Source organism: Neodiprion lecontei, chromosome 2 (genome assembly GCF_021901455.1).
Source record: "Neodiprion lecontei isolate iyNeoLeco1 chromosome 2, iyNeoLeco1.1, whole genome shotgun sequence".
Lineage (NCBI taxonomy): Eukaryota > Metazoa > Arthropoda > Insecta > Hymenoptera > Diprionidae > Neodiprion > Neodiprion lecontei.
This window is the reverse complement of record NC_060261.1, coordinates 7,610,449-7,635,500: the sequence shown is the minus strand read 5'-3', so window position 1 is coordinate 7,635,500 and position 25,052 is coordinate 7,610,449. Positions and strand designations below refer to the sequence as shown.

General features: G+C 38.9%; 3 protein-coding genes across 7 annotated transcripts in view; 2 read left to right on the top strand and 1 right to left on the bottom strand.

The window, feature by feature from the left end:
• LOC107217815 overlaps positions 1-5,126 on the top strand; it is a 54,189-nt gene extending 49,063 nt beyond the window's left edge. For both annotated transcript variants that reach the window (XM_046730126.1, XM_046730127.1), the window contains exon 6: positions 1,289-5,126. In XM_046730126.1, the coding sequence (XP_046586082.1) occupies positions 1,289-3,346 (2,058 nt within the window). In that variant the 3' untranslated portion in view covers positions 3,347-5,126. The remainder of the gene's footprint in view (positions 1-1,288) is intronic.
• A 215-nt stretch (positions 5,127-5,341) lies between these two features.
• On the bottom strand, positions 5,342-17,067 carry LOC107217824 (sodium-independent sulfate anion transporter). Of its 2 annotated transcripts, none has more exons than XM_015655501.2 (9): positions 16,939-17,067; positions 10,384-10,613; positions 9,797-9,992; positions 9,207-9,427; positions 8,568-9,132; positions 8,259-8,485; positions 7,766-7,939; positions 7,287-7,449; positions 5,342-6,699 (listed from the first exon to the last, which is right to left on the bottom strand). In XM_015655501.2, the coding sequence occupies exons 2-9, from the start codon at positions 10,591-10,593 to the stop codon at positions 6,557-6,559; spliced, it is 1,899 nt and encodes a 632-aa protein (XP_015510987.2). In that variant the 5' UTR covers positions 10,594-10,613; positions 16,939-17,067; the 3' UTR covers positions 5,342-6,556. The 2 variants fall into 2 exon arrangements, with proteins under 2 accessions (XP_015510987.2, XP_015510995.2); XM_015655509.2 differs by lacking the exon at positions 16,939-17,067 and adding an exon at positions 14,562-14,953.
• Positions 17,068-18,793: 1,726 nt separating this feature from the next.
• On the top strand, positions 18,794-24,704 carry LOC107217866. 3 transcript variants are annotated; one of them, XM_015655555.2, is made up of 5 exons: positions 18,794-19,001; positions 19,481-19,592; positions 20,891-21,328; positions 21,525-23,629; positions 23,777-24,704. In XM_015655555.2, the coding sequence occupies exons 1-5, from the start codon at positions 18,956-18,958 to the stop codon at positions 24,208-24,210; spliced, it is 3,135 nt and encodes a 1,044-aa protein (XP_015511041.2). In that variant the 5' UTR covers positions 18,794-18,955; the 3' UTR covers positions 24,211-24,704. The 3 variants fall into 3 exon arrangements, with proteins under 3 accessions (XP_015511041.2, XP_046586382.1, XP_046586383.1); XM_046730426.1 differs by having other exon boundaries at positions 21,525-24,704; XM_046730427.1 differs by lacking the exon at positions 18,794-19,001 and adding an exon at positions 19,209-19,329 and having other exon boundaries at positions 21,525-24,704.
• The last annotated feature ends 348 nt before the right edge of the window (positions 24,705-25,052 follow it).

Sequence of the window (25,052 nt, the reverse complement as noted above, 5' to 3'; positions counted from 1 at the left end):
ATCAGTTTATCTTGTTTTCATTTGCGTGTCGAGTTTTTTCGGTTAGTTTTCTTTTTCTTTTTTTTTCACAACGTTTGTTTGAATCTTTTTTTTTCTATTCTTTATCGAAGAACGAAACGTCTTGTAACTATATTTAGAATTTATGGTATACTGTGTGATAATTTTGGTACCTGCTACATAAAATATTCTAACATTCAAATGTACCGGAATAAATTCTACAATCATTCACTTTCAAGAGTCTCAATTTTTATGATGCTGGTGCGTTTTTCTGGGTTTTTTTTTTACAGGTATATTTCGATTTCGTATGCTTCTTTCTACACCATTTCCGACTACACATTATCTCGAAAAAGTGAATCCTTCGCGAGAAATGACATTATATTTTTGCTGAAATCGGGAGACCGTCTACTGTGAAATTCGATGACTGATTTTAAATCATTGACATTGGTTTAGAATTACTTATATTGATTTCTACATTGACATGTGGGTTTTGTTGATTTCCAAGGTTACTCCTGAGCTTCAGTGATTCGTTTTGGGTGATTTTCAGAAATTTCCGGATCGGATAGAATAACAGAAAATTACAATGAAACAATGCAAACCAGTAGGAATCATTCAGAGCCCTGGGAAATAAATGGAAATGAATAAAAATCACTAGATAAACAGAACATCGGTGAAAGCAAATGTTGAGATATGTTAATGAACAGAATGATAATGAATTGAAACCATTTGACGATCACAATGCCTGACTTGCAAGAATTTTTAAGATTTCGATTACTTGCAATGATTTCAATTACATGGTTTGATTCCCAGTTACTTTGACAAATACTTAATTCGGTGATACAAGGTCCGTTCATTTACTGCAATTTGATTCCCAGCTGTTAAATTTACGACTCCTTCAAATCAATAGCCCCACTCCCCCGGCTGAATTGTCGTTCAGCATGCACTATTTATGGTTTCGTTGATTTCCTTCCGAAACACACTCAATTGGAGTCATTGGAATGATTTTTTCAATGCTTCAACGACAATCCTAACAATATTCGAGACGATCCCAACAAATGTCCAGTACGGGTCAAAGTTCCAAACAGTCAAAGTCCAGACAGACCATTCTGACCGTTCCGTGTTTAACCATCCAGAATTTTGTCTACTCGGTGTAACAGCTGTCTGCCTGAACTTTGAACATTCGGAACATTGACCAGCGCCCATCAATGTCGTAGAAGACTTTTCATCCAAGCATGACTGATATCAGTCACCCAACGCAAACTGATTATAAAATTCGTGACAACCCATACAGGCGGAGGCCTGCGAAGCCGGTCTGGAGCCAAAGGTGCTTCAAGAATGGTTGACGGATCTGGACTCGAGCGTCGAGGAGTCGATGACGGAATTGTTACGTAAGGAGGTGCATCGATGGTCCCGGAACTGCGTGGACGTCGAGGCTTTGCAGAAGCGGGCATCGCGAGCGGAGGAAACGTGCCGGATGTTGGGGAAGAAGATCCTGTCGCTTCAGCGACAGATCGAGACTCTCCAGGTGGTGAACATGAACGGATACAACGCCTCGAAGTTGGCCTCGAAGCCGGGTGAGAACAACGCCTCGCTCAACGCCGAGGACGAAGGGATAAGTTCCTCGGAGCGTTCGAGCACTCCGGAAGAGCTCCTGAAGCGCGAGGATCTCGACGGCGGGCCTAAGGCCTCGGGGCTGCCGGACAACGACCAGGAGACGACGATCGACGACGTGATCGAGGAGCTCCGGATCATCGTGAAGGACGCGGAGGAGGAGTACGAGGACAAGACCGGAGGAGTGAAGCACGGGCAGCGTCGACCGCCAGAGTCCTGCTCCTCGGTGAGCTCGAGGCCGAACAATCCGGGGGGCCCTAAGACCCAACGAAGCGAGCCGAACCCGGTGACGTATTTCGGGGGGCGGAGACCCGCCGACTCGGAGGATTTAAGCTGCTCCGGCTCCACGGCGACGCGGAAACTCAGCTCGGGCCGATCGACTGTGAGCAAATCCTCCACGGGTGGGAGCCTCAAAATACTCGTTAAGGGACCCGACATCGAGGAGGCTATTGTGCCCGCCATCATCCACCCGCAACCCCCGAAGCGCAGCGCCCCCTGCATCTCCGCCATATTGGCCGGACGCGGATGCGGCTTCGCCGGTAACGAAGAGCCCTACGTTTCACCGGGTGAGGAGATCGAAGAGGAGACCCTCGGCGACGGCAGCGATTCGCTCCTCAGTGCCTCAAGGCTTAAATATCCCGCCGAGGAGCCCGCTCCACCTTTTCCCGCCGACAAGACTGTGTCCAACAAGACCATCCGCAACTACGACGGAGGGATGGCGCGGCGTGCCGGATTCGTTAGCCATAGAGCCCACAGTCAGGGCAGCGCGCAGGAAGGAAGGAGGAAGACCTTGCGCAGGACCTCGAGTCAGGACTGCCTTGACGCTAGGGGTCGCGGACAGCGGGTGAAGCGGTCGGAGAGTGGGGTTGAGGGCCGGATAAGGAAGTTCGAGAGTCTCAACTCGGTCGATAATCTGAGCGCGGATAGCGGCACGGGGATGCGTCGCTCCGAGTCATTCCATCAGGTGTCCCTAGGCGCCAAGGAATCCCCGGCTTCTTCCTCGCGCGGCGGAAGTGACGCGGGTCTTTTTTACGTTACGAATTTCGACCTAGAACCAGTCGTCACGCAGATGGCGCGCAGGGGCGAATCGCAGGCCTGTCCAAAAAATTCCAGCCTGCTGACCAAGTCCCTTGACCGTATTGACGAGGGCCTCGATTCCATGGTCGATATCGTTCTCACCGAGGATAAGGAGTGGGGCGAAAACGGGGCCCGGTTAAGGCCCGATAAACGAGCCAAGAGCGCGACTCGCGACAACCGACAACAGATAAGAAACGACGAGTTTTACGCGAGCTTTTGCAAGCTTGGATCCAAACACCTACGCAGCGACGAGCTTTACACCGACAAATCTACCCCCGCTGGTAACAACCTCCAGTGGAGCTATCAGACCGAGCTCAACAACTCGAGAATGTCCGGATCGCAGACCTGCAACCGCGCCGTTTTGTCCGCTTCCGGTTCGAGTCGGCCCGATTCTTTCTCCGTCGATAAGAGCGTCGGCAGCAAGTTCTCGAAGGGCTCGAACGAGTCGGGTATCTACCTTCCCGGGAGGTCCTACGACGCCTTTGGCCTGTCCAAGAATAGGTTCAACGCCGGAAAGTATTCCGGGAACAACCTGCACCAGGCCAAATTGACACCCGCTAGGGATGGTGTCAACCCCTGCAGAAATTCAATCGTTCTGCAAACGAACGCCGGTAATAACAAACACGGCAAGGTCACCGACGTCATTTCCGGTCTCTATTGATACCGGGTCTTGACCTCTTTTCAGATAAGCTTTAATTTTAGGTAACATATATTGGGGAACCGGTTAGAAATTAAATTTATAAAAGGGACAGCTTCGCCGGAGTCGATTTTTATCCGCGATTTTTTAAAAACATACATGTTTCTGAACTTCCGCTAATTCCGATTGCAAATTTCTTTTTTTTTTTCTTTGTCTTTCTTGTTAGAAAAATTAATAACCTCTAGAAATTTTACCTTGGTTCCCCCTGTCCAGATTTTAACATGATCGTAATTGTAGTTTATTAACGCAGTATGGATAGTATAATATATTGTAGATTTACTATAAGAAAATCGTACCTTATGACTAACGATAAAGTGTGTGCAATATTTTGATTTTAATAATATTACATGGATGTATAACTTACACGTTATACATTTCTCGGATCGTATAGAACCGTGAATGCGTTGCGGTTTTATCTCGTAATTCGTGAAGTACTAAATAATACGAAGACGCTGCGATCGATTAGTTACAATGAAAAACATCGATCTACGTTAAATCTGTGAAAAAGCATTGCGGAAGCAAAACAGAAAAGCGGGAAATCCGGAGAGAAGGAATTAAAAAACAAATTCCTTTATTTCTCCACTCTCCTTATCTCCGGATGTTTATTACAATGATTGTCTTGCAAACCCAACCGACTGATGAATGCATGCATTATGTATTGTGTTTTACTTTCGTTCAGTACCGATATCATGCGACAGCACGACTGTGACGAGTATATATCTGCAGGAAAACATGTTACGAATACTAAACGTTATTCTTATACGAGTACGAGCATTCGACGCGATGCTTGAGTCACGTTTTTACAGCTTGTAAAAATGTCAACCTTTCCGCGTGCTTCGAATACGTTACAAACAGAAGTGCGTGAGCTGTTTTCGCCTTTTATTTCTATTTTATTTACGTTTTATCTTTTTATTCTACGCTAGAGGGTAACGATTATCTCGCTTTGTTTACCCACTGACTCATTCCCACTGATTATTTTCATTTCTACGTATAAAAGGAGCAACGATAAAAATTTAGCACCGTTGTCTTATTTTCTGCGAATTTATATTCCTCGTGATTAGTAGATCTTTCTCAATTCAAAGCGTGAAAAAAATAACTTGTCACATCGAATATACAAGTTTGAGGTAATGAAAAGTATTCAGAAGTTTAGCGTTACTTCGTTTTTGAAAAATGTTTGAGATTGATTGAGATTGTTTGATTGCAAAAGAATATTGCGGGATACATCCCAGAATGTTTCAAAAGTATAAAAGAAAAAACTGTGTCTCTTTTTTCTTTTTTGAACTTATACCTTTCGAATTCGTTAAACTTCTATCCGATTATCGAACCTCTCAGCGCCAGGATTACAAAAAAGCAAGAAAAAAAGAAGAAAACGAATCAAACATCTTTTTGCTTACGGTCCAGATTTTGGGCTGTTCGATGCAATCGTAGGATTAAAACGGACTGCTTCGAAGGGTTGATGAAAGAAGAGAAGGAAAAAATGCCGTGAATTCTTTTTTTATATCACAAATACGGTGATTCAGTTTCGGCAACTCTAGATAGATAGAGCTGCAGATAACGGTTTCATGGAACAGATTGTTCCGCGCCAATTTCCGGTCTACTTTTAAGTTCTAATTTATCAGTATAATTTAATGTATCTTCTACGATATTCAAGTAAAATATAAACTATACCACAACTAGGTTTAAACGGTGTCACGATAGTGTTTTTTTCTGATTCAAATCACTGCGCAGTCTTTTTAGTTAATATCGTATACCGTGTATTATATACACAATATTCATATTTGTTTGTATAAATAAAAAAAAAAACAAATTTCAACATAAAACATTATGTCGCAGCGACTCTCGCCAAAGGGTTTTATTATTACTATCAAACACGATCTTTTTTTCTTTTGGCTGATGTATGTATGTACCTATTCAAAGACAGCTGGAACGAGGAAAAGTGCGTAAAAAGAAACAAGAAAATTCGTTTTATGTAGGGTATGTATCATTCCGTTATACAATAACAATCGTGGGTGATTCTTTTCACCTACATGTGTAAGTATGTGGTTGAAGTTTTCTTACATAACGATTGGCTATCCAAGGAGACACGATTTGAAAGAGAAAAAAAATTAGGGATGCCTGTTTATATAGTTTTCTACAAAATTTTCAACAAAGTCCACGCAAGTATTTAATCCGATTCGTTAATTCTTGAAAAGAACGTATTATTATTATAATCAGCTATTCTTTTATCCATTAGTTATAATTACTTACAGTGTAAAAATACTTGTAGGTATAAGATACGGCAAAAGTTATATCATTTATACAGGTAAGAAAAATTTCTTAAGATTCTACGGTATATGTCAAATTTAAGTAAATACTCATGTTTTACAACGCGTAAGATAAAATACTCGTTAAACATTTGTGATATCAAAAACAGTTCGAGAATTCATTAATCGGTGAATTCTGTCACAATTTTATACGTTAAGATCTAGGCTCGAGTAGAACTGCAGGGCAAGATGACGAGGTAAATCTGCCATTTCTTTCTTCTTTTTTCTTCTCATCTTGCATAAATTTGCACATCGCGCGAATTTGTGAAATTAGGTACCCCTCAATCCTTTAGTTACTGAAATTCAATTTTTCTATTTCCAGCTGGGGTCTAAGAGGGAAAAAAAAACCATCGAATATGTGAAATCGTCAACTTGTCCCGCTTTCCCCTGCACATTTTATTTCTATGCCTACATGCCAAAGACGCAAGTAAATCCACGATCCGCTATATCGCACAGAGAGGAAATTTTGCCATCTGGTACTAAAATTGATATTATTGTATGATATAGATGAAATAATATCAGCTTCAAATGTTACAGTTTCAAGGCATACATATATGTATATCCTTTCGATACATCTGTGTTTTGTGTTATTCCAGTCTTGACTCTCATCTTGTACGAAAGAAAATGCAAAAAGTTTTATCAAACAAATCAGAATCACTTACACGTATTCCATGCAATTACAATTACTAAATTACTAGGTAAAAACACTAAAGAGATATTAAACACAGCGAGGTTTTGTTTTTAACTGTACTTTGTATTTGTCGCTGAAATCATAACATCTACGTGTTTTTTTTTTTTTTTTTTTCTCCCAGAGTGACAAACATTCTTAATCAAATAATAAACACGGATTAGAACCGTTTCTGGTTATGTCTCAAGCCACGCTTGCGTTGAGCAGTGTACTTGTCACCTCGTTCAGTTCATGGGACGATTGACTCCTGCGTACAAGTCCCGAATTTAGCCCTGTCAGTGGTTGAGATTCTTCATTCTTTACTTCCAAGAGCTGTCTTGATTTGTCTACAAGATAATGAATAACCAGAAATTTATATGCGGAAATTTGCTTGTCAAGGAATCTCGGTAGAGTCTCGAGTCAAGCACCGAAATTCAAAGTATCAGAAGACGCCATCTGGCAACAAAAATTCACTATTCCATTTGACTCGCATTTAGTTATATTATGTGAAACTCGTTTTTATCGGGCATTTCACTTTATACAAAGTGAGTAGCTAACAGTCTCTAAGTCTAACGCGCATGCGCTAAAATTCTAGAGTAAAAGCAGTTGTTTTGTCAGGTTGACCAACCGTTATAAGTTCAGACGGCAAGTCGCCGCAATGTATCTAACCTCAAAAATGTTGGTCATCCTGACAAAACGACCGCTATTGCTCTAGAATTTTAACGCATGCGCGTTAGACTATTCGAATGAAAGTCTCACAGCCTGCTCGGCGTTTTCTGTCTCTTGGTATTCGTATAATGTACCTTAAGTTTCGCGATCTTTGGAACATCAGTAAGCTTGATTGCTAGCCCAATTGACGAACCGTTGTTTGAATCACGAGTAAAATCACAATTTGTGAATCTTGAGGTAGATGAAAATCTCGCTGATTTCTTACCTGGATTAGAGTATAGAAGGTAGGTAAGTTCCTCCTGGGTAGAAACGTGCTGAAAATCTTCGCCGCAGGCGCCTCTCAAAACGGCAACAACATCAGCTCTTGGATTATAGAAATATAATCCTTGTTTACGGTTGTTGAGCTCATTTATCAACGCAGCTATTCCCTGATGGTGAAACATGTTTTCATTAGTAATACTGTCACTACGGTCTAATGCAGGTAATTTGCATATTGCAAAGTCAATAATTAATTAAAGAGAACAACATATTTGTTGACCCCACACACAGCGAGGTAAAAAAATAATACACAATAGAAAAAAAAAAGAAAAAAAATAGGAATAGGAATGAGAAGTAAGAATTACTCTCCGATTGAAGGTAATTTTATAGTTCAAATTTTATCCAAGCTACTTCGTAATTGAAAAATAATTCTTACTTCCCATTTCAAGTCCTATATTTTGTCACTTTTTAACGGGCTTTTTATACCTTTGCTGCGGTGAAATCGGCTCCGAGGACGAACCGACAGTCGATGACAACCGGCAACTGACTGCAACCTTCTCGTCTTGCGGCACGACCAACTGATTGTCTGATAAAGTCGACAGCGGGAAAGTACAAACTGTTACCCGGTGTTACCAGAAGATATTCCGCACCAGAATCCGTCTGAAAATTAAGTGCGCAAAGTTATCGCAAGGCTTGAAAAAGGATACCGGACTGTTTTGCCCGCGGTTTTTTTTCTTAAAAAACTAGACTGTTTTCTATGGTTTTCAGAATGTTGGGAAGGAAAATCGATAAACCATAACGTCGAGAAAGCCATGTCGAAAAGATTTGAAAAAGAAAGCGAATCCGGTTTGACGATATACAATATCGATGTATTTGAAAATTCTAGAACAATCGAACAAACCGCCAACGCCCGAGCGACGTCTTATATAAATGAGTAAGACTTTCTTCTCTATGAATAATCGCTTGTAGGTATACTTACGACACACTTTTCGACGATTATGGTGGGCCGAGCCGAGGGATAGAGAAGGAACATCAGATTGATTCCAACGCCGACAAGAATGCCATACTCGACTCCGACAACGAGGCATACCAAGAAAGTGACGAACGTTGGTACGAGATCCTTCTTGCTGGACTTCCACATCGGTTTCACAACTTCGTACTCAATCATGAATATCACAGCGCAAATAATGACCGCAGCTAAGGAAGCTGAAAGAAGTTATAACGGTGTAGAAACAATTCCTCGAACGAACGAATCCTGCAACCTTTCAATTCTTCGTCCTCTAATCACCTTTCGGTATGAAGTAAAAATACGGCGTGAGCAGACTCAGCGCCGACAGGATCAAGACCCCGGTATAAATTCCACCCATCGGAGTCTTCACCCCGCTCGCGTGATTCACCGCTGATCTGCTGAAGGACCCTGTCACCGGCATGGAGCTGGCGAAGGACCCAAAGACGTTACAGAGTCCAAGGGTGAACAGTTCCTGGGTCGCGTCGATGTTGTCGCCACTTGCGAAGGCCTTGGCTATCGCAACGTTACCAAGGACGGCGATTATGGGTACGAGGACGATCCCGGAACCGAGTTCCGAACACATTTCGAGGAAGGATAGGGTCCGGTTGCCAACTTGGGTCGAGAACGGCGGCAGGGAAAATTCCGGCAGACCGGAACGGACGGGACCGGTAAGTCGGAACGGTGAACCGGAACCCGAGGTTTCCATTTTGTACGCTATCACCGAACACACTATGACCACGATGGCGTTTCGCGACGTCGAAACGAGCCACATTATCCTTGCGAGAACCTCCTGCCGTTTAGTTGGCTTCGCGCCGCCACTCGTCAGTCTTATGTCTTTTAATTTCTGGAAGTAGTACGTACGTCACGAAACAAGTACCGCAAACTTCAACTAAACGTGATTGAGAAACGCGGTCTTACCCTCAAGAGGAGGAGAACCGCTATGCAGGATATACTCATCCCGGCGTCCCAGGGCCGCGTCTGACCGATGTTCCAGAAGACTTTCGTACAAGTGTCCAGAAATCCGGATGAACGGAGTTTCAGTCCCAGGAGACTCGGCAATTGCGAGGCTGCGATTATCACCGATGTTGCCGAAGTGAAACCCACGGTTACCGGAACCGAGATGAAGTCGACAAGGACACCTGTTCAGGATGTCGAAAGCACAAGTCAACCAATCTGTCGTGCAGTTGGGCTCAATGCACCATCTTTGCCCGAGTACATCGCTGGTAAAATGTTTTGTAAACGTTTCCAGAACAATAAGACCGACCAATTATTGAATTAATATCAAAAACATACTTCACAGGTGATATCAATCGAAACGTTTTTGTTCGACACTCAACTGTCCAAGAACCAGTGTTACAATTGCTGTAGCTGATCAAATAGTTTTGTACCATCTGCGTCCACATCCTCACTTTGAATGGATGAATCGGTGGCCACGTTATACGGTACTATAGGCTAGCCAAAAAAAAAAACGCGTCTGTCCTAATTACGGAGACTGTTTGCTGACTCACCGAGGCGCAGACAGGCCATCAGGAGCTGCAAGCATCCGGATAGGAAGGCCAGAAGGACCGCAAAATCGACACTCCTGCCTTTGACGTATTGGTTGGTCATGAGGGCCATCAGGGCGGTCGGGCCGATGGTGATGTCCTTGCAGGAGCCGAAAACGACGTAGACCATCGCCCCTATGAAAGCGGAGTAGAGTCCGTACTACTCCAAAAAAAAATTTCTAATTATGATTACCGTTGAACGGAGTTCCTTAAGGAGGTCTTCTACATGAGTATGTACGAGCATGAGACAGCTGAAGAAAGTGGATGGATTTTGATGAGGCTGAAGTCAGTAACGTTGACGTATAATCAGACATTTAAAGTAAAAATCACTATTTTGCAACCTGAGAACAATTGAAGAAGTTTAAAAGTAACGACACCCAATATAATAAATTTTCATCGGTGCGCTAGATTGGCGGGAAAACAACTTTTTCGGTATATCAAACTGTTCGATCGGGTCGAATTAATGCAATCATACACCGGCCATTCGACGCGACTCGATAACAGTTGGCGATAAGTGAAACTGGGCACTGTAAATACTGATCTCGTTTTACCTGAGGCTCGAGACCCGCCAATGTGGCGTAGGCCAGACCCTGCGGTATAACCGTCAGGCCCACCGTCACACCGGCGATGCAGTCGCTTAACAATTTTTCCGAATTGTATTTCGGCAGCCATGACAATATCGGCGCCCTCTTCTTCGCCATTTTCATCAGGCATCCCGCACCCTTGCGATTTCGCCATCGATCCTCTTGTTTTACCGCCATTTTTAATACTTGCCTTTCACCTGCGTCAGTAAGTCAATCAATTAGTTATTAAGACTATTATTTCAAATTGTGGGAAATTTTTTGTTTGGTGATTTTTGGAGCGGTGAGGGGTTGAACCCTAAACGTCTATCAATTCATTTGGATCTATTATTGCTATGGATCATTATTTATAAGCGCATTGGTTACGATACTCGCGTAACTCGGGATACGTGTAATACACAAGTAGCATGAATCATTTTTATCACTCATATTTATCTGTACACTTAATCTGTAGTTCGAACACGGAAGTGTATCGCATTTGTGGCTAATCAATCAGGTGTAAGGTAATCAGTGGTGATTGGATCATTTCTAAACGTTAAATAATCGGTAAAGAAACGAAAATACACTACACCGTTATCAAATTCTAAATACTTATATATATATATTATATGTATACATCATTCGATGCTAATTTGGTTTGCTTGCGAGAAAGACATTTAAAAAAATGATAAATAAATTGAAAAAAATCATGTCAGGCCAAAAGGACCCGGTAGAATCCTTATGAAAATTGGTTCCAGCTTCGGAAGAAAGGTGTCCAGATTTTTTGACATCTACGGATTTCGTGATTTTCATGGATTAAATCACGTGGAAGAAATTGAAATTTGACATCTAGTACCCAGACTCAAAATCCGTGTCAACCGGTAATATCATGTTATAGACACCTAATTGGATATGCAATTAAAAATGATCAATTTAGGCTGAAAATATGACAAACGGGCGTACAAACAACAACTTGTACCGCGGTAGAAGCAATTTAAAAGTAAAAATATTAGTCGTAAGTTGTATTGTAATAATCGAGAATTTGATTACACGATGTGCATGATACATTCAAGGTTTTCGATGATGTAACAGTAAGTTAGCAGCTATTGTTAACCCGGTTCAAGTCTATAATAAATAATTCGTGCGGAAAGGCGCAAGTTTTTCTTATACAGGGTAGAACGTACAAGTTGTATATATATTCGCACGTGAATCAAGGTCGACGTTTCTTCACTTGTTAAATACACGTATCTCCGTACATACCTAGATCGTGTTTAAAAATTTTCAGTACAACAGTAAACATCACGTTTGTTCACGACCGCGACGCCGCAAGTGCTGTACAATTATTATTGATCGGAATTTGAAATCGTAAAACGAACAGGAGTAAAACGAGCACCGTGACGTAGAAGTTCGATCCATTCACTCGTAACTTTTACACCACCATTCTAGACTTTGCCGAAGGATAAGTACTTAACGAGTGAATTTTATGTATCCACGCTAAAACGCGAAATTATTCAAATGAGCGAAATTCCGAATGTGTGTTAACGACCGCAAAGTTGAACGACGATTATAATTATTCGCCGTGAGCAACATCGTTTAACCGATCTATGTATTAAATTAACTTTCGTCTGTGGTCGGGTAAAAAAATAATAAAAATAAACCACAGGCGCGCCTTGTCACACGTATAGCTCTCGTCGTCGATAAAATCAAAATTTTATCACTCGTTAATAGCCGGAAATATTTCGCCCTTGAAACGTATCGACTCGTCGCTATTACATCACCAATTATCAAAGTGCTCGATATACGCATGTAAAAACCAAAACCATGCGATAAGGTGCAATGTTAATTTATACAAACCTTGACGATTTCTTTTTCTTTCTCCTCTCTAGTTTATTCTTAACCGATTTTCGTTTTTAACTTACACGACGACTGTCACATTGATATACCGTTGGTATAAAGTCAGAGAAAAAAAAAAGTGTATGAATTTTTTTGCCGCTAATAACTTCACCGATAACGTCTGCACTTCGCTTGCATTATCGTGACGATTTTTATAACTTTATTTACATTCCATTAATAAATTCCGAAAAACTGTGACACAGAAATAATTGCTATTCGATAGGTTGCACGCTTGTTCCCAGCTAGTATTGTGTAAGATACCAACTGAACTCTTTGATATTAAGTTTCCGGAATGGAATGCTGATCGATTGTCAGTAAGATTATGTACAGCATACTTAAATACGTTACCCGGCCTGTGTGTGGTTTTTTTTTTTTTTTTTATATGAATTATCCAGACGTTGACCCCAACGCGGTGATCATGTGTCATAATTGAAGGATAGAAAGTTTAGGGGTAAGCATCGCGGCGCGGATCAACGGATAGACAGATACACGTATTTATTGCCTACGATTGATCCTAATCAAATAATGAAGTGACAATCATTTCTTTCTTCGCTGTGCAGGCACAACAGCCCTGCAATGCGCCGAACCGTATTAATTGGATAGGTATTATAGGTATTGGATGTGATCTCCAGATGCGGAGAGCCGTAGGCTGCCCGATCGAATCGAGTATAAATGGGGCATTCCACGACATCTCGATCAAAATTCAAAACACATGACAAAAAACGCCATCAGAATTTTTTTGCGAATTTTTCGACCCAGCGTATCTGAAGTATGTTTAAAAAGTTGAATAAAAAAAAAAAAAAAAAAAACGCCACTCTTTAGAATCTAAAAAAACTGTGAAAAATCTTATAAAATATAACAAAGTTTTCGACACCTATCAGAAGATGAAGATTTCATAACTTGAAAAAATAAATAAGCGAAGTGAAAACAAAAATAATATTATTATTGGATTGCATATTTTATATACGAATGAACACAAAAGCTCGTTATAAGATCGGCAGAAAAATGTCTATTCAGAGAGATGTTGTAATGAGCTTTTGTGTTCATTCTTACGTCAAAAATTCAATCCAATATTAATCATTTCTATTTTTATTTTTTATTTTTTTTTTTTTTGTCGTTTATTGCTTATCTTTCTTATTTATGTTTCCAAGTTATGAAATCTCCATCTTTTTATAGGTGTCAAGAATTTGTTACATTTTACAATATTGTAGAAAGTGTTTCATTTTTAAAAGTTTTTAAATTATCATTCAGACAAGCTGGGTCCAAAAATTCTGATAAAAATTGCAATTGCGCATTTCGTCATTTACTTTCATATAAAAAATTATCACGGCAATATGAGACACCGAAGTAGAGTCTTGATCGAGATGTCGTGGAATACCCTGTACATATGTGTGTGGAATTCAATGCTACGTGTCTATAATAAAAGCCGAAGTTGAACTCTTTGCGCAATCATTTATCGCCAATTTAAACTGACGTGTTAAACAATTAATCAATGAAGACCCGGCAGCGTGTAGTGGCAGAAACTAATAAGATGCGAAAACACGAGTTAGCGGTAATTGCAGAAAATAGACGATTTCCCAGCTGGCGAGATGAAAAGATACGGATAACAGAGGGGTCAAAACTGGTTTCCAATTATACACTACAGTTATTCTACGTTTACTTTTACCGCAATTCGCTAATAGCGCAGCCATTCAATCATTTACCTATAGATAGATGGTATTTCGATTTAACCAATTGTTGCACAAGGAAAATGAAGCAAAACTTTCGGTGGCACGGTGAAATACTTTTCAAAAAAATTTTTATCCAATAAATTTCACAAGGATTGAGTAAAGTTTTAAAAAATTTGCATCGCACAATTCGCAGCGATTATATTTCTACAAGTTTATAAAATTTCTCTAATAATCTAAGAAAATAGTTATTTCAATTTCTCATTTGAAATTTTACTTCCTCTATATGTATAACACTTTGTTCAGCTGTGATCTTTACTTTCTCTGTGCTAATATTTCGCTGCAAAGCAGATGGTACATTTAAATCTCACAATCCACGAGGCTGTAGATATTTGTAGAAATAATAGATCAAGGGAATTTCTGCTCATTCTCAGTAAAATGATTATGTGTCACGAAAATTGTCAGCTATCGAGTTACTAAACGCCCAAAAGGTATGCAGAAGTTGGTGTGTAAATATAGCTCGACGCGTTGTATAGTTTAGAATTAGCTTAAATGTTAATTCGAATTTTAAAAATTCGCAGAGGGGAAAAAGTGTATTCATATACATACGTATATATTATATGCACACTTGGCTTGAGCGGCATACGCGATCTCACTCTAATAATTGTTCTACGACCTAAGCTGACAGTTCTTGAATCTATTTCGCTTGTGTAAAGTTGTCCGCTCCATTCCGTGCACTGAACCACGGTGTCATTTGGCACCGGTACTTATATTGGATACCTGCAGCTTCACCGGGAATCGTAGGTAACCACGTTGCACGATATTCAAGACCGTGCAGTAATCGACAGAAAGTAAGATCAACCGACGAATCGGATCTCAGCGCTGGTCGAAGCCGGGAGGTATAATCGCGAAAACAACCTTCGTGCTTTTTGCATCCTCGTTATACCGACGGGCGGCAATCACCGATCGCCAAGTTGTAGGTGGAAATTAGAACGTATAAAGTATTTTATGCATGCACGTAGCAGGCATGTTGCCAAATTTATACTTAGGGTGTAAAAAGTACTGAGCCGTTATCTGTATTATGTATAGTTTACGTGTCACTTCATCCCGGATAAAGTTTTGCCACTAAAAACGATTGCGAAGAAAATATATTGAGATATGTGAAATTATCTCACCTGCATTTTTAACGTATAATGTTATCCGATTTTTTTTTTTTTTTCTCACAAAACTGCGGAAAAACTTTAACCATCGTAAGAGTCATAATTATTCGCAGACGATTGTAGAGGTTACATATCGCATTAAATGTGACAGTCTCATTGCATATGTTGTTGTTATTATTATCATTTCTGTATCATAAAGTATTCGTTAGTGAAATTTAAATCATATTCGTTACAATTACGAATTGAATTATAGACGTTATACTTAATCAACTGTTGAGTATACGTAAATTATAATATAAACTTGGAATTTCAGATTTATGTAAGAGGTTTATTATTGTTGATAATAAAACTGTATGATAAAATTCCGATTAAATTAAAAATATGCCGTCAAAAGCGTCCAACTTTCAATTAAATAATTAAAGATGAAATGTGATAAGTACTTGACCGTGAAAACAATTTTTTTTCCTCAATAGCATATTTCGCAAGTAGCGATAATGAAAAACGCGAATCGATACGTTCCGCGTCATAAAACAAAAAGAATTCATGGACGCGGATCTATCCGAGTCCATTGGAAATTATGAATTGTGAAATCGACTCGGTCTAATTGAAACAATTAATACTAGCCTGGTCAACGCGACGTAACGAGCTGCACGTGCGTTCATATTGTTCCAGATGAGAATAATAATTCACGCGTATTTTATACCTGTATAACATGTATATTATTTGTTCTCAATTTAAATACATATTTAATACAATGAGCTCGCATATTTCAGCCTGTTTACACATCAAGCTGCGTACTGGGTTGCGATTATTTGAAACACGGGGGCTCATTCCGAAGTTTTAAAAAGTGCGTGTGCATTGTGTTGATTGTGACATGCACGAATGTAACAAGCTTGAAACGATATTGTATTACATTGACTTATCGAAACAGGTCCTTAGGGTTGTATTTCACAGTTTCGTATGATGAATCAAGATCGAAGTGCAAGGAAAGAAATTGAACTACGAATTAAACGGAAGTTCAGCTATTTCGCATACTGTCAACACGTGTAGTCGAGAGGAAGATTATTGTAAACTCGCGAGGGAATTGTTCGGTATAAAAACGAATCGCGTACAGTCGCATTTGTCAAACCGCAACCTTCGACTTTAATTGTTTTTACGATATTAAATTGCGGCACAGAATGATCTGAACGACATATTTAATATATTATATTACGAAATTGCGTGTAGCGCACGTTTTGAACGTAAAGGTTGAATTAGTCTATTTCTTCTGCAGAGCGTGTTTCGTATAGATACTGCACGGAGTAATCAATGAACCCAAAAATGTTCAACGTACACATCAGATAAACACGTATTTGTGGTTAAAAAAAAAAAATTAAGGAGGTTGCGCTGCAACAGTTGAACAATTGTTCAATTTTCCTGCAATAATTTGACACCGCACGATAAAGTTAAATTATCAAATTATTAATTATCAGCGTATAATATGCGTACCAATAAAGATTCTTATACTGACATACATTATACGCCGAATTTGAAATTTTATTACGTTACTCGCGATGCCTTTCTCGCTTTCTTTTCGAACCTGAATATTCTTATGTGAATTGCTTGTGTGAGTCTCACGTTAATCGCACAAACATACGAATAGTTTTGACCACTAGCGCTTTATGAATGTGTGTAATGCGTTCACGTTCTGTAACGCGAATAAATGTGCACACCGTGTATATAAAATATTGATTTCTTCACTTATTCGCTACAATTGTTATGCGGCGTTTTAAATAATCGAAACACACTTTCGCGTTCCGCGCTTATGTACACCCGTAAAATCTTACCTAAGTTAGTATGTCTTCGGCTAATGTTAGCTCGCTCTCACTATAACGTCACACATTTTTTTTTCACCGTCGAAGAGCGACTAAGCACCGCGGCAGCCTCCACCACGGCTGAACCACGCTAGCTGTACTTCCGACTCGCTACCCCCACCGCCTATGACGTCACTATCTCGGTCACCTACACATAGGCAAGAACAGCATGCTGCTGTACAGCGGGCTGCCTAACGCAAGGCGATAATACGAAGCTTGGTCGATTGTCCGGACAAAATTCAACGAGGACAAATAAGACCAAAGTACCTGATCGGATAAAACGAAAAATGGAAATACGTCTGATGTGTAGTTAGAGATATCGTGCAGGTATTCTTTGTCGTTTTTCGAAGCTCTGTATCGTGCGATTGCACACTGTTTGAAAACCGTTCGATTTTTCGCGCTAGTGGAACGTTAGAAGATGGATGTTTGAACCATGTTTGAACTCGAATGCGTCAAGCGCGTGAAACGAGCGCGCGACGATTCTCGAACTCCTCCGGACGTAGCCGAGGCATCGGCCATTTTGCGAACGACGAACGCGCTCGTAACAGAAGACTTTCGACTCGCGACGTGTTCTATTCGCGCTCCGGCGGTTTAGTCTGCGGTAGTCCGAATTCGGTAATTCGAAGTGATTGTGGAGTCGGAATTTATGGTGTCGATTATCATGCACGTGTAAAATTAAATTACAACTCTTTTTGCAAGTATGTTTTTACAAAATCTGTTTATAGCCTACTCTAAATTATACGTGTAAAGCCTATGTGAGTGACGTTTTAAAAACAACATTCGGATATACACGATGATCGGTCTCATTGTTGATGTTTACGAAACAGTGAACTGGTGAAAACGTATCAGCTATTTTTAAGTCACTTCTGCATCGAGATGACTTCATTTGTACCTTCAACCCGGTACATATGTGGCTACGAGTGCGACGTAACGATGATGAGTAAGTCGTATGCGATTAATAATAAAATTCTGGAAGCGTGTCACTCCAAGTTTCAGTAAATTGATTCGATTTGGTATGATAAAATATTAAATTGAAAGTTGACTTAATTGGCTTTTTCACTGCGGTCATTCTAGTTACACTGGCCTGTCTTCTATTTACACTTGCGGCGGTACAGGTTATGCATGTACGTACATAAATACATACATATATAGAAATTGATTTTACGACAGCTAAGTTTTGAAGTTTTGAAATTATCCAAATGTAATTTATTGCCAACGTAGCGGACTAGGGAGGAAAATTAGCTGTCGCAGAATCCATTTCGTTGTTGGTATCAGTCACGTTTTTATATAACAAATTCCCTACTTCTTGGAACTTGAAGTAGGATTCGAGAGACCACAATATTATTTACTTCAAACGATTTTGCAATAGTTTAAGATGTTTCTCAACGATGGGATAGGGTTGACGGCTCAAATTTACGTTTAAATGAACGTTTGATAATACATAGTGAATCGCCTTGGATCTTCGAATATCACCTAAGTACCGTCAACACGTTTCACAGTGGTTAAAAAATGCTATCCGTAGTTTCCCTAGCGTCGTAAAACAATATTCTAGTCGCGTTTCAAACTAGATTTTGTGCTTCTTACAGCAATATAATCTGTGATCGACGTTCGCTTTTTCTTGTTACGCCATCTGACGCACGCTCAAATGACTAGTAGAGCACGAGTCCGTGCTCCGGTGTCTTAGGAGTACGTTTTTACCAATGGAGCGTGGTTTCAATTGACTTTTGTAACTTACTAATCAAACTGTACAATTCAAATCCCGTTCAGCGGATTGGATGTTTAATTGTACCCGCCATTGTGATTCGTCGAAGCTCAGATTTGTGTGCCTTGAATTATTCGCCGGGTCGCATGTACCGTTCTCTAGTGCAAAGCCATAAACGCTGAAGAAGCGAGGTTGAGTGTTTGGTTACTTTATTCTGTAATTTCTTGTCGCTTCTCCCCGCTGCACATTTAATCGACGTTTCTCCACGCTGAAGTCATTCGGCAGTTTATGTCACCAAGTTTTATCATTGAACTCTTAGTTACCATGCAAAGAGGTATGTATTCGTCAGATTGTTTACGCGTCATCACAATTTCAAAGCAATTAACCGAACTAACCGTGCCATTGCGAATTGCAACATAGTTACGTAGTAAACAAAGACACGCTTCGCGTCGCTCGTGACAGTTTACCTCACAGGGTATCTGAATCTCCGTCTATTTACAGTCTTTATTATTCGTGCAAAAAAAAGTGATTACTTACGACGCAAAACCTATACGGACTGTAATTTATATCTTAATACGATAAGTATAGCAAACAGTGAGAGGTCATTTACCGGCTGTAATCACAAAAGTAATCAATCGGCATTCAGTGTTCATCTACATTCAGTAATTGACAATTTTTACGTTTTATGGATTCTACTTCGCAGATCGTTAATAGAATTTTTGGTTATTTTTGTGACTTGTAGCTCGACTGCAGGGCTTCTAGTCTTTGATTTTATTCCTGACAATGTGTTTTTTTTTCTTTTTATCCTTGTAGGTAAGTCATCAGTAAATCTTGATGCATCCTGGGAAAGAGCAGTGAGAGCAAATATTGTCAATAGAATCCACAAAATGACTTGGCTAAAGCAAACTTCTTCAATGCAGAAACAGTATGCTCTATTTTTATACATATATTTTTTTGTTCGTATCACCCGGTACAATTTTTTATAATCGATGATATGATATTTGAGTGAACGTTTCTATTATATCCATCCGATCTCTACGAAATATGTCTCGTGAGTTTATAGCTTGGTTTGCAGAATTTGAGAATTTATAAATCATGCAGTCTGATCATGTTACATATCTAACTAAAAATTTTTACGAAATGACATTTCAGAAGGTGCAGTTGAAATTAATTATTTTGAGTTTGCTTAAAATATGGGTTAAAAAATCAAACTGCTACAATTTTAGTGAGCTTGAATTTTGTGTCCTTAACACAAGTAAATATAAACATGAGATGCAGTTTTCTTTTCAACTATTGAAGGCTTACGTATGGTTTCTGAAATGAGTAAATTACTACTTGAACATAATTTAGCTACAGTGACTACATTGTTTACGCATATATTTTTTACATGAACTTTACTAGCATCAATATCACAAATTTTAACTACAAAACGCAAATCACAAGGGTCATAATTTTGTGCTATTTTTTACCACCCCAAATCCCTCATGTGTACAATTCTGTCAAATCATACCTTATTATTTATAACTGAATTCTTTACAAATTTTCTTTCATAAATATACATACATACGTCATTCCGTTCATCAGTAAATCAAATCAGAATTGATAATTGTAAAAAATTTATACAAGAGGATCCAGAAAGAATCAATTTATGAACAAAATGCTCCAATGTATTTTAACAGGGTTGAGGATATGCTTGTAGTAAAAAAAATAAACTCCCGACACTAAGAGATCTCTCCAACATTGTTGATAGGAAGACTTTTCTTTCAATTTGTAGGTTGAAAAATGTTGACTGTTGAAGGGATAATAGTGTAATAAAATTAAACTCAAATAAATTCAGTTGCTCTTTCTGAATCTCAATCTCAATTTTAAAGTAATTAAACTTGACCTCGAAATTTCTTTTTTTTTATGACTATTAGTATAAACTATTTAATAGAAAATTCGTAATTAAAAATAATGAAAATTCCGTCATATAGAAATGTCGAATATAAATGCTTCAAAAATTCAAACTGATCTTAAAAAGCGAAATATGCAAATGGATGATAGTATTAGGGTGTAGAAAACTAAAATCTGATTACCACAATCATGATCTAAGTGAAGTTTGATATTAAAACTGTTCGTTGAACGGTGTTTTTAAATGTTGACTAACTATACTTTCTAATGCAATAATTATCCGAGCTTCACATTTTTCGTCTAACTACATTGCGAGTATTGTGATGCATACAGGAATACGCGGAAATTAGCTAACGACCAGAGGGTAATATCTCTCAAAAAAACAGATGAGGATTATTTTTGCGGGACGCGAAAAGAAAAAAAAAAAAGGAAAAGGAAAGAGGAGACAGAACAATCGATGGAGGGATCAAAGCTTCAGCAAAATTTTCTCGAAAAGAAACGAACAGAGATTATAAAAATACCTTCAAACTCTGCTGCTGATGTGTTTGTTGACAAAAGTGTTTGGTCATCAGACACTAATGTTGCCAACAAGTTATTTGCAAACGTTCATTCTGTGAGGATTGACACATTGACAGAAGAAGAAATGCTGAGCCAAGCTCTGGCCGAAAGTATCGCTACTGCGCAATTAGAGCAATTTAAAAGATTGTCACCGAAAAAAGAAAATCGATGGGACGCTCTTTACGGAGACCATGACGACGACGATGCCGGCTGGTAAGATTAAAGACAATTGAATTAGTAAAATGTGTTACTATTTGGTATGAACAATGTATTTTAGTTCAGTTATCAAAAAAAAAAAATTAATTGACAATAGCAATTATGTTATCTCATGTTTTATAAAAGAGCTAATCAATATTTATATCTGAGGCAATGAATTAAGTACACAGGTATTTTTTCTTCTTAAATGTAGGGACAACGTGCAAAGAAATATGCCATCCCCGACTGAGAAGGCAATAAATAACATATCGTGTCGAAGAAAAAGTTTTAATGATAATAACAAAAATAAGAACAACAATACTTGTCGAAAGTCCGGTATACTGCGAAATTGCAAAGTAAACAGTTGCACCAACAGATCAGAGAATTTGGACTTCTGTTTCAAAAAAAGAAGCAGTATGCCCAACGAGGAGATTAAAGAAATTCGATCTCCAAGAGTAGTTGCATTCAATGAATCGATTGATGTAAAAATTGCCTCAAGCGATTCAGGCGAAGACTGTGAAAGATCTGAATACCATCCAAAAAAATCGGTCGCAACTTTTCGTATGAATGACAGTGAACCACCAAATATTGATAAATATGGAAGACTTGACAGGTATTCTGAGCGTCGACTTTTTATGGGAAAAGGTGCTAGAATGAAGGAACAACAGTATATACAAAATACATGTAGCCTAGGTGTGGGAAACGTAAGGTCTCGAGATTCAGTACCGAATAATACGTCATCAGCAAAAGTTATGCAAACTGACAACGTTGGAAAATCCAAATCTGGTAAAGGAAGTATCATTGATGTGAGAAGTGTAGGAACATCTGACCAAACACTTAAAAAACCATTATTCGTGAAAGATACAAAGTCTAGCATTGTTGAAGAATCGAATCATTCGATCCTAGAGTCATCTAGCAATAATTCATCAGCAGACCGACTCTCGGATCAAAGTTCGTGTGCTATTGGTAGTTCCACGGAATCCATTAACAACTGTTCAGCCCCTCCAAAGTCAGGGGCAGAAACGTCCAAGAGAACGGAAAGTAAAATATACGCCTTAAAAGAGGTAAATGGTACTGACAAAATTTGTGACAGAAATTTTAACGCTATAAATAAAGTATCGAAAAGCACAGAGCCGGAAAATATTCACCGAGTTCAATTCACATCATCGAGTACTCAGACAAGTGTTTCTGAAGTGTCGGAAAATGGAACCGAATCAAACGTTCCAAGGAAAAAGTCAACCTACATGCAAAATCTGCAAGAAGAACGTGAAGATCAGAAGTTAGAGTCCAAAATTTGTTATTCAGCTGACAATGTGACTGAGTCAACACTTCAAGGGAATAAATTTGATTCCGAAGCTAATTACGGGGTATGGGTTATGATGAGGGAAAATCCTTGCATGGCAAATATTCCTGCAACAAATTTGCAATACACAGATTCAGTTTTTGTCATTGAAAATCAAAAATCACCGAGTCCGGTGCCTTCTCAAAATTCACACCCACGATGCATGACAGGTATGGAAAGTAATTTTGACCGTCAAAACTCGCTCGCTCTGAACATAAATTTCGACGATACGCAAAACCAGGATTTGTTAGCTCTGTATAATCAGTTTGCACTTCATGAGAATGGTCTTATACATCAATTAACGAATTACAACGCTTACCCTTTACCTGATCATCCAAATGTGGAAAAGGAAATGCAATGCCAGCAAGGAGATTGTGCTCATTCAGTGAATCCAAGTGGTACGCAATATTTACCTTACCAAAATGTTTGCCCCATGATAAACTCTCCCTATGGTCCATTCGATTACGTGCAAGATGACAAAAATGTGTTTTCAAGTACGCCTATTGACAATGAGTCACTGTTCATGAATAACAAAATATTACCGCCTTTTGACCCACAAATCTACCAAGAAAAAATTCGATCTGAAAAAAGTACACATCGTTGGATTAAAAATGACAAACTTCCACCAGGCTTTGCGAAGCATAGAGCTATCAGAAAAAATGATGATGAAAACAATCAATTGATTATAAACTCATTGGCAGTAAATATGAGCGAAAATAATAGAGAAGAGGTTCAAAAACCAAAATCTATTAGACCACGTAATGAAAATTATTGTGCAGAAAATCTGCCGAGTCATTATACTCAAAACAATCCTGATTATTATGATACACGAGCGCATAGTTTTAGCCCCTGTGCAAAGCAACAAACTCATAAATTGCCGACCAGATTTCAAAATCAAGGAGCAGCAAAGCGCCCAACAAGCCTACCAATACCTCATCCAATTTTAGGAGCATCTTTGCACCGTCAAGAACCGCAGGGTAAGATAATTGACGTTGACATTGAACTTGAAAGATTAAAACTCAATGGAAATTCAGAATCACGCTGGACTGATGAATCGATAAGCATACAAAATCTGATCGAAAGTATGATTCCATCCATTTATAAAAATAATTATCGTGTCCAAGATGAACAAAGCCCAATATCAGAATCATACCACCTTCCGGGTTTCAACAATGTTATCAACCGGCACCACAAGGTTAACATGACGAACCCTAACCACCTGCCAGTAAATTTGGACCCAAGTGTCCAGATAATGCAAGATGTAAGTCCTGGTTCTTCTGACGTTGATTTTCCTCAGTTTCAATCTAACATGATAAACTCGGGTAACACAACACCTTTGACTTCCATGGTGCCGCCTAATATGAACGCCAATACATGTCATAACATACAAAACTTGCAGCAAAGCAATGTCGCGTCACCAACTAATGCTTATCGTACTGTTGAAATGATGCAATGTCAAGACTCGCAAGAAATTCAGAGACCATTGTCAAATCATTGTGTGCACGCCATAGGCAGGGGTCGTGGCAGATTCCCAAAGAGAGAGTCACAGTGGACTTGAAATAGCGTAAGCAGAGACGTTCTTTTTAAGAGGAGAAACAAATTTTTTTTTTTTTTTGCTGCTCCCACGTTACGTTCGCAAAATTGCATTTATTTGAGAAAAAAAAAGCCCTGACATGAACGAAAAAAGATATTCTAATCTGTCCAAAACTGTCAATTTTCAAGTTCCTATAGCTATTTCTATTCAATGTAGTTTTACACCAATGTTGCCATTGTTTTTTGCTTCCTTAAAATATTGTCTAGGTCAAGCGACTGCTGACTATAAAGTTTTTGTTTAATATTTTTATCATTCGTTTTTAATTGTTTATTCTTGTTACCTACCCAATGATTCTACCGCCAAAGTTATAATTGTTCAGTATTTGACTAAGTCGTGATAAAAATATATCGAAAATATATATTTATATTAATCGTAAAGTAAATCCAGTTAATTGTTTTTTTTTTTTCTTGCAACAACATAGCATTACATTCTTAGAGTTAGATTGATCTATTCACACTATTCTTTCTAAATTTCAATTCTTTCTCATAGTAGTTTCTAAACATTTTATCAAGACATTAATAATCTAATCCGATTTTCAACCACCTAGTGATATCGTTCCTAATACTTATTTGACCGTTTTTGTGAAACATGTCTTATACATTTACTATTTTATAGTATCACACAAAAGTATTGCGTTGATTTCTAACGAAACAAGCCTTTTCCGACAAAATATTGACTGATCTTGTTGTTAGTGCAAGTACCTCACAAAAAAAGACCTCAGGTAATATAATGTTTTGTTTTTCTCTCTTATTTTTATTTTATTTAACCACCTGTTATTGCATTATTTACATTTATCACCAATATTC